General features: G+C 60.1%; 1 protein-coding gene across 15 annotated transcripts in view; it reads left to right on the forward strand.

Moving 5' to 3' along the window:
* PHLDB1 (pleckstrin homology like domain family B member 1) overlaps positions 1–9,121 on the forward strand; it is a 43,431-nt gene extending 34,310 nt beyond the window's left edge. For 12 of the 15 annotated variants that reach the window (XM_034665893.1, XM_034665892.1, XM_034665894.1 and 9 more), the window contains 6 exons: positions 1,112–1,258; positions 2,857–2,973; positions 3,233–3,335; positions 6,631–6,716; positions 6,831–6,863; positions 7,825–9,121. In XM_034665893.1, the coding sequence (XP_034521784.1) occupies positions 1,112–1,258; positions 2,857–2,973; positions 3,233–3,335; positions 6,631–6,716; positions 6,831–6,863; positions 7,825–7,965 (627 nt within the window). In that variant the 3' untranslated portion in view covers positions 7,966–9,121. The remainder of the gene's footprint in view (positions 1–1,111; positions 1,259–2,856; positions 2,974–3,232; positions 3,336–6,630; positions 6,717–6,830; positions 6,864–7,824) is intronic. The other 3 variants (XM_034665888.1, XM_034665898.1, XM_034665899.1) reach the window with 1 other exon arrangement.
* The last annotated feature ends 213 nt before the right edge of the window (positions 9,122–9,334 follow it).

The raw sequence follows: 9,334 nt of genomic DNA on the forward strand, positions 1-9,334 counted from the left end.
CCTCTGTGGGTGTTCTGGCCCCAGGGAGCTCTGATTCTGGTCGCCCCCAGTGGCAGTTCCTTCCCCGGGGATGGGGCGGAAAGGCGGGAATGGGGGCTCGAGGGGTAGGGCTAGAAGAGCAGGCAGGTGTCTAGGCCAGAGCAGGAGTGTTGGCGGAGGGTCCGCGGGGAGCGCTGGGGGCAGAGGGAGGCACGCGGGCCTGCAGGTGGGACAGGGGGTGTCCCGGGCACAGCCTGGGGAGGCGGGAGGGGGTCCGGCTGCACCCTCCGGGTGCGCTGCGTCTCTGGAGGGGAGAGTGGGAGCTGGGGGAGGAGGCAGCCACTAGGCCAGCCAGAGAAGAAGGCCCCCTAGTCGTCATCGAAGGAGGGCGCTTTGACCAGCAGCTCTTGGCGAAGGGACAGAAGGGAGACTCTGCTCAGTTTTGAGCTGGGAAGAAGCGGCAAACAGGAGCGGACGGTGTGAAAGTTGTTACTGTTGATGAGGTCATAAAACGTCACTGACGTGCTTTGTGTTTGATGATTTAATGGCTTCTAAACTCTTTAAAGGATGGCTTTTGTAAGTTCATGTTTTCCCCGTAAAATGTGAAGTTGAGCCACGTGCGTTTGGTATTCGGTTTCTGAGGGCCTTAGTGATGAGGGAAGGACTGCTGACGTTCAGTGCAGGGGAGGTCACTTCGGTGATGCGTGTGGTAGGAATTCAGGGAAAAGTGTAAGAACCCTGTTTATTTGGTGCTTCCTTGCTGCTGGCGTCCGTGCTGGGCGTTTCTGTACACGATCTCGTTTAATTTTCACCATCATCCCTGAAGGCCGGTGCTCTCAGCCCCAGTTTACAGAGGAGACGGTGGGGTGGGGTGGGGTGTGTGTGAATGATTTTGTCAGGCTCACAGTCCTGGCGGCAGAGCCCGGATCTGACGCTGGGATGGCTTCGCTTCAGAGCATGTGCCCGTCCCCGCAAGGTGCTTGCAGAGGGTGGGTTTTGGGGCTGATGCTCGTGCCAGGCTGCCCCCCCGAGGTGGGTGCCTCCTGCAGCTCCGCCCCAGCCTGAGGAGGGGCAGCGGGGGAAGGGGCGGAAGAGGGCAGCGGCGGGCACTGACCCCTGGCTTTGGGGGCAGGAGCGGGAGATGGAGCTCCGGCGGCAGGCCCTGGAGGAGGAGCGGAGGCGGCGCGAGCAGGTGGAACGGCGGCTGCAGAGCGAGAGCGCCAGGAGGCAGCAGCTGGTGGAGAAGGAGGTCAAGATGCGGGAGAAACAGTTTTCCCAGGTAAGTGGGCTCTGGGGTGTGCTGGGCGGTTGGCTTGGTGGGGGGGCTGTGGAGGGCTAGGCGTACCCCGGGGTAGCCCTGTGGGGCTGTAAAGCCTCTTCTCCAGAAGAGACTGCTGTTGGCTCAGGACAAGCAGGATTCTGTTTGGGACTCATTCAACCCCCAGGAACAGAGAGCTGGGTGTGTGTGCGTGCGTGTGTGCGTGTGTTTCGTGGCTGTCCTGGCCCTCACTGCACCAGGCGTGGCAGCTCCAGGCCCCCCTCCAGCAGATGGTATCACACTGACATTTGGTTTACATCTCCAAGAGAGAACTGTACTCATGCTGGGACAGGAACCCTGAGCGTTTTCTTTACGCAGAAGATTTGAGCAGAACGGTCGAAGGCGGAGGGAGAAGCTAGGTTGTATAGGACGCTCTACCCATGTCTCCGGTCTCAGGTCCTGGCCCCCGCCGTGAGGGCCTGTGGGTCTCAGGCTAGTCCTTCCTCCCAAGTCTTAGAGCCACCCCCTGTCCAGGCTGGGGGTCCTGTGGGATCTTCCCCAGCAGTGACCACAGCTCCCTGACGTCCTGGGAGGCAACAACATGAATTTTAAGGGGTAGGCCACCCGGATTGGGTTTGGGGATTAAGAAATAACCAGGGGGCACCGGGGTGGCTCCATCGGTTGAGTGTCTCTCGATTTCAGCTCAGGTCATGATCTCGGGGTCATGAGATCGAGCCCCACGTCGGGCTCCGCGCTGAGTGCGGAGCCTGCTTGGGATTCTCCCTCTGCCCCTGCATGCTCACTCTCTCGTTCTCTTTCTAAAAAATACGAAGAAAAACATAATCAGAAACTCATGAGTTTTACCTCTGTGCTTGGGACCTCTATCAGGCGTCCAGTCCCCCTTTCCTGCCTCAGTCAGTGGCCACTTTGCGTCTAGCTCCCCCGTAGCCCCCTGCCCTGGGGCTCAGGCATTGCTGCTGGGACTCCAGTGTCTGCTGCGGGAGTGGGTGCAGCCAGCCCACCTGGGCACCTCCTGGAAGCTGTGCGTTTTGTTTTTCTCTAAATAATTTATGATGTTTCCTTTTCTGGCTATTCTAATGTAGAAGTTGCAGGAAAAACATTGCAGTTGACTGAGTTCTAGTTGGTACCAGAATTTTTGAGATGGGACAGACCTTAGTGATTATCTTGTTTTACATAGGAGGAGACAGAGGCCCAGAGAGGGCACGTGACGCAGCAAGGTCCCATGAGAAGTCAGAGGCCGGATTGCTTAGTGGGCTTTGCTCCCCAGAGCGTGCTCACCTGTGGCCTCTTGCTTTATGCCGTTCAGCCCAGGAGGGAGACGAGGGGCAGGGACAAGACAAGGATGGCTGTGTCTTGGTCCTAGGTGGGGAAACGGAGGCACGGAGCCACTCAGCCCTTTGCCCAGGCCGGGGTTGCATCGATGCAGGCCCGCTAGGTCTCTGCTTTTGCCATAAGCGCTGTGGAACCAGAGCGACAGCCCCGGGGGCGGGAGGGAGTGATGGCAGCAGTGGGGGTTCGGGCCTGAAGCCAAGGGACCTGGACAGGGGAGTGAGGCGGGGAAGAGAGGAGACTCTGCTGACACTGTCCTCTGCTCCCAGGCACGACCCCTGACCCGCTACCTGCCAATCCGGAAGGAGGACTTTGACTTGAAGACCCACATTGAGTCGTCGGGCCACGGCGTCGATACCTGCCTGCACGTGGTTCTTAGCAGCAAGGTGCGAGGCCTGCGCGGCCCCGGGGCGCTGGGGTGAGGACCCCGTCGTCTGGGCACCTCCTGGGCCCTCGGAATAGTGGCCCCAGTTCCTGCCATAACACCAGAGGTCTCCGTCCCGGGACCTGGGGTGCGGGCCTGAAGAGGTGTGGGGCACAGCCCCCCAAAGCCCGGGCATAGGCGACGGCTTTGATCGTGTGGTTCCAGGGAGCGTGTCTGGGGGCTACACCTGTGGGTCCTTCCTCACTCCTGCTTCTCGCCAGGTCTGCCGCGGCTACTTGGTCAAGATGGGCGGCAAGATCAAATCGTGGAAGAAGCGCTGGTTTGTCTTCGACCGGCTCAAGCGCACCCTTTCCTATTACGTGGGTGAGTTCCCATGACACCGTCTCGGAGCCTGGCCCCTTGGGCTGTCACCCAGGATGGCTGGCCTTCTGGAAGGAGGCCGGGCTTGCCAGTGGGGGACCGGGGGCTTGAGCTGGGGCTTGTCCGCCCCTCCCTGACGGTGTGCAGGCTGTCTTGGGCCGCCTTCGGTTTTTGTTCGTTCACGTACGTGGCAACATCACCGAGTCTGGGGATGAGTTCTGGGCACTGTTCGGGGCCTTGGTGACGAGCAGGGTGGCTGCAGCTCTGTCCCTGTGGAGCTTGCCGTTGGGGAGGCAGACGGTGGGAACCCAGGCAGCATGGCTGTGCTGTAGGGACGCCCAGGCTCCGTGGGTGTGTGGAGTCCCGTGGATTCTGCCTTGGGCACTTTCCCCCAAAGACTCTGAGACAAACAGCTGAGCGGTGCTGGGGAGCACTCGGGACAGCCCTGGGGACAGGCCCCCTGGCGCGTCGTGCTGCTTCTGCGCTCTTCACCCTGCCTCCGGCGTAGTCGCCCGTCCCTGCAGTTCCCTCGGGACGGTTCCCATGCTGAGCACAGCATGCTGTGTGGCGCACAGGTTGGGAGAGGCCAGGGTGTGCCGTGGGACAACCAGGCCTGAGATGCCAGTGGCTCAAAACCGCAAGGTTTCCTTTCTTACCTGAGACGGGGCTGTGTACCTTTGGGTTGGTGGGGGCTCTGCTCCCCTCTGCATCAGCGTTCCCTTTGTTGGAGAGCATGCGTTTTTAGAACACTGCTGGCCACAGTGGCAGAGGGTAAAGAGAAGCTTGGTGACGCCTTCCATGGGCATTAAATGCCCTGGCTGAGGTCTGTTCTCAGGTCACTAGTGGGGCTGCTCAGCCAGTCACCCAGCCCCACCCAACCGTAAAGCTGGGAAGAGCAATCCTGGTCAGAGCCTGGTAGGAGAGTGCTTAAGTGTCTGGTGCCAGAGACACCGAGGCCTGGAGTGCCTGCCTTCCCTCTAGTCTGGTCCCTAACCAGTGCCACCCTCTCCAAGAAGCCTTCCTTGATTGCCTGGGCCCTGGCTGTGGGAGGCAGGAGAGGCAGAGTCACACGTGTCTCCCTGTTTCCACCCAGGCTGGGAAAGGACTCTGTGGGCATTTGAGAGAAACAGGCCTGGGGTAGAACAGCTCCATGTTAGGCATGTCGAGGTTGAAGTGCCCCTAAGTTTGGGAGAAAGGTCAGGGTTAAAGTGGAATGTGCTGGAGTGAGAGTAATAGCAGGCCATACTGAGCGCTGCACGAACCGGGGGCTGTGCTGAGCACTCTGCACGCATCATCTCGTTGACTTTTCTTCATCATCTTGTGTGGGAAGCACCGTTTTATACCCATTTTACAGATGAGGAACATAGGTTCAGAGAGGTTAAGTAAATTGCCCAAAGTCTCACAGCTGCTAAGCTGTGGAGCTAAAACTGAACCCAGGCATTTGGACTACAGAGCAGAGGGAAAGGGCTGTGCCCTGGGGAAGGAGGAAGAGGAAGGAGGCAAAGAGGGAGGGGCAGGAAAGCGGAAGCCACAGGCCAGGTGCTGGGCTGGCGCTGGCCATTCATGACCTTCCTGAATGTCTGTGAAGTGAAAGAAGATCACGTTCTGATGAGGGGCGGAAATGGGGAGGGAAGCCAGCCAAAGGAGCAGACATTCGCAGGCAGGGAGTGTGGCCGGTGATGAGGGACACTGCAGAAGGGCCAAGAATAACGTGGACCCAGAGGCCCTTCTATTCAGGGATTGGAGCTGCGTCCAGGGCGGGAGCCAGATTGCACAAGATGAGGAGAGGTGGGTGGTAAGGAAGGGGGGGGCGCCGGAGCTCATACTGTTTCCCATGAAGGAAGAGGTGGAAAGGTGCTGCTGTTGGAGGGATGGCCAGGCTTGGAGGCCAGGGAGGGGCTGCATCCTTGTCCCAAGGGGAAGTGTCTGATGGAGATGGGCCTGGGGCCTGATCAGGGCCCTGGGTGTGACTTGCCTGCTTCTGCCTTGAACTTGCCCTTCTCCCTACCCTGGCCCCTCCTCCCACTAACTTGGTGGACTCCTTCTATTCTATGGGGTCCCTATCAGATACAGCCTCTGTGAAGCCTTCCCTGGCCCCGCCTTACTGGGAGTGGGCCCCGCCCTCTGCTATGTAGAACCCTTGCCTTATTCAGGCTCCATCTGCCCTGTGATCAGAGAGGCCACGGCCCATGCCAGACGCGGTGCAGACCACTTAGTACTCAGGACGGCCCCCGACGTGTACATGCACTCTCGCTGTTCCCAGCCAAGCCCAAGGTCGCGTAGCTCATAAATGCCCATATGTCTGTGCTTTCCTCCCCACTAGAGTATAGGTTCCCAAAAGAAGGTTCCCTGATTTCTGGTGATGCCAGTGCCTGGGACTCGTTTATTCCACACTGAGCACCTACTGTGTGCCAGGCACGTAGTTGTTGGTGTTGGAGGAGGCAGACCTGGGATCGGGTAGAGGAGGGTGGGTTCAGCAGGGTAAGTGCTGTAGAGGGACGTCCGTGCTGTGGCAGCACCGGGCACCAGAGCGGTCACATTCGCAGTGGGTCTCGAAGACCACTTAGGGGTCTGCCAAGGGAATGGGCTGGAGACCATTCCAGTGTACCCAGAGCCTACGGTGAAGGGCCCGGGAGCAGCTCTGGCTGGCCGGATGGAACTCGCAGTCGGTGCAGGGGACTGGGGTGTGGGCAGAGCCAAGACGGCAGCGGGTCCCAGCGAGGGAAGCAGCAGAGAGGCTGGCGGGCTGAGGCAGCAGCATGCGATTTGCTTGAGAACACTGCTGGCCGCGAGATGTTTCTGTATCATTTAACAGAGGTCCAGGATCCCGTGAATCCCATCATGTGCTAAACTCTAATGTACTAACCAGTCTCTACCCGATGGGCACTCGGTTTGTTTCCAGACTACACATACTGTTGTGGTGAACAGTCACGTTTGCTTTTGTAAGGTCAGTGCTCGTAAGCGTAGTCATTGGCTCGAAGGGCAAACCGTCGGCATCCTGGTATTTGGTCACGTCCGCCCAGAGGGGTCACCACTGTGTGCTCTGCCTGTCGTCTGTTAGGCCACCTGTTTCTCCACAAACTTGCCCGAGTGTGCTGTTTGTTGTGTGTTTTTGCCCTTCTGATAGGTGCGAGGTGGTATCTCGGTGAAGATCTAAGGAGCATTCTCTAATTCTGAGCAAGGCTGAGCGAGCACTGTCGGGCTGTTTGGGAGTCCTGGGAATCCGCCCCTTTCCCAGGCGGGCAGCTTCGCCTGAGGCATGGCAGGCCTCCTCAGCCCGGCCCTGTTTTCTTGGCAGACAAGCATGAGACGAAGCTGAAAGGGGTCATCTACTTCCAGGCCATCGAGGAAGTGTACTATGACCACCTGCGCAGCGCGGCCAAGGTGAGAGTGGGCTGCAGGGCAGGGGTGGGCCCAGCCGCCTCCAGCCTGTGTTCTCGAGTCCCGGACCCACTCCTGTCTCTCTGTAAACTCTCTCTTCCTCTCTCCCCTTCCCAGAAGAGGTTTTTCAGCTTCACTGTGGTGACTGAGGTACCCCTCCCCCACCTACCCGTAACCACGACTACTGCCCATTAATACCTCCTGTCCCCTACTGGTCCCTGACCCTTTACTCTCCCCTCCAGCCCCCCCTTCCCCGAGCCAGAGGGAGGACCAGCGGGGGCTGCAGGGAGCCCCTGTGGGCCCAAGGCGCTTGCTGCCCCCTCCTCTGAGATGACAGCAGGCCCTGCGCCTGGGGGGAGGCAGGCGGTGGCGCCGAAGGGATGGCTGAGAGGGAAGGAAGGGGTTCTCAGGGACGGGGTTGGGCTGAGGGGACTGATAAAGGGGAGATGTTTGAGGCCTGGGCCCTCTGCCCTCATGCAAATCAGCACCCCCGCAAGCCTCTGGTGCTGCCTCAGCCCTGACCTCTGCTCCTCAGGGCCCTGGGCCTAGCACCCCACTCGCAGCTTTTTCCCTCTGCCCCTCTGGTGCCGCCTCAGCCCTGACCTCTGCTCCTCGGGGTCCTGGGCCTAGCACCCCACTCGCAGCTTTTTCCCTCTGCCCCTCTGGTGCCGCCTCAGCCCTGACCTCTGCTCCTCGGGGCCCTGGGCCTAGCACCCCACTCGCAGCTTTTTCCCTCTGCCCCTCTGGTGCCGCCTCAGCCCTGACCTCTGCTCCTCGGGGTCCTGGGCCTAGCACCCCACTCGCAGCTTTTTCCCTCTGCCCCTCTGGTGCTGAGAGGAGGCTCGGGTCCTCACAGGAACAGCCCTCTGATGCTGTTGCTACTCCCTTTTCTGCCCACGGGTGCCCAGAGACAGGGCCCCCGTGTGGCCGCGTATGGCCCTGCCAGGTTCCAAGGACAGCCCAGGTGTGAGGAGGGGAACATCTCGGCCCGGGGCCCCTGTGACTGGTGGGGACTAGGTCTGGGGCCTATTTGGGACTCCGTCTCGAGTTCCAGGGCAGATGGAACATCAGAGGTGAGCCCTGCCTTAGCCCGTCCTCTCTCCCTGGGCAGAGCCCGAACCCAGCCCTCACCTTCTGTGTGAAGACCCACGACCGGCTGTACTACATGGTGGCCCCGTCCGCGGAGGCCATGCGCATCTGGATGGACGTCATCGTCACCGGAGCGGAGGGCTACACTCAGTTCATGAACTGAGCGCCTGCTGCGCTGCTCTGCCCCTGGAGACGGCGGCACTCGCGGCCCCAGGCCCTGCAGGAGCGCTCCCAGAGGGCCTGGAGGGCGGCGTGCCACTGGGGCTTTTGTACAAGACTTCCTACCGTTCTGTAAGGAGCCGGTCCTGTGAACGTGAGCTCAGGCCCCCTAAAGAATCAGCCAGCAGAGAGAAAGTGGGACGGCTCCTGGGAACTCAGACTTTGCAATAACCCTTCAGGGTCCCACCCCAGGGCCGCCGGGGCCGCGGCGCTGGCACAGAGTGGGCCTTGGGCTCGGACCCGGCACCTGTGCTCCCCAGCCTGTGTTCTCTTTCGCAAAGGAAAAATTATGGTACCAGAATCTGCCAAAGATCCCCTCTTGCCTCAGCCCCCCCCGTTGCAGGGGCTTTGGGGGCTGAGAGCCACATCCAGAGTGGGGTGACAGCTCAGGCGCTGTACTTCTCAAGCCCCGCTCTACCCTGCTCTCCTGCAGTTTTGTTATTACTTTGTTCAAGGGCCAGAGACCTCAAGTGTCATCCTTGAGGTCCCAACCCCATCCCCTTTTTGCAGACCCCAAACCCTGATCTCCATAGTGACTGCTTCATCGCCACGGTTACTCATGGGCGTGGCTCTGTGGCTCCGCCCATGCTTCAACCATGGGCCTGAGGGTACTTACTGCCATCTCTCCAGCCCAGGACCCTGTACATCTCACTCTGCGGGGAAAGGGACCAAACACCCCCCACCTGCCCGCCCCCCAGTCCAGCCCTCTCCCTTCCACTCGTGCCTTGCTTAGAGCCAGAAGGGACGAAGCTTGGACATCCAGAGACTGCAGGAGGAGGGAAGCAGAGTGGAGAGGCAACTAGACGGGTTCTGACAGGGATGGAGGGCTGCTCAGAGGCCCCGGGGGAGGAATCCGAGCAGGAGAGGAGGCAGCAGAGGGAGATGACCCTGAGGTCGGGCTGCCCTCCCTTCAGCCTCGGAAGGGGGACAGAAATGGAGAGCAGAGGACCAGGCCACCAGCTGTCTGGCCTCGGCCCTTCACGCCTTAACACTAAGCCCACCTCCCTGCCCACCACTGGGCCACGGCTGCTGGGCCCTGGGCGGGGGGATTTGCAGTATTTGTAAGCATCTCAACAGAACAATAAAGCATTTGGAGTATGTGTTTGGGAAGCCAGGTTATGGGGGTTATGGGGCTGGAATATGAGGGTGGGAGGACTAAGTGTCCCCACAAAACAGGATTTCCTCTTACTGATGTTCCAGGAGGGACAAGGGCCCAACCCATGACTTCTAGGTCCTGACCCTGACCCCACTCCAAGGATTGGCTGGGGCATGGAGGATGAAGAGGCAGGAGAAGGCAGGGACTCACAAAGAAG

This window comes from Ailuropoda melanoleuca, chromosome 8 (assembly GCF_002007445.2).
Source record: "Ailuropoda melanoleuca isolate Jingjing chromosome 8, ASM200744v2, whole genome shotgun sequence".
Lineage (NCBI taxonomy): Eukaryota > Metazoa > Chordata > Mammalia > Carnivora > Ursidae > Ailuropoda > Ailuropoda melanoleuca.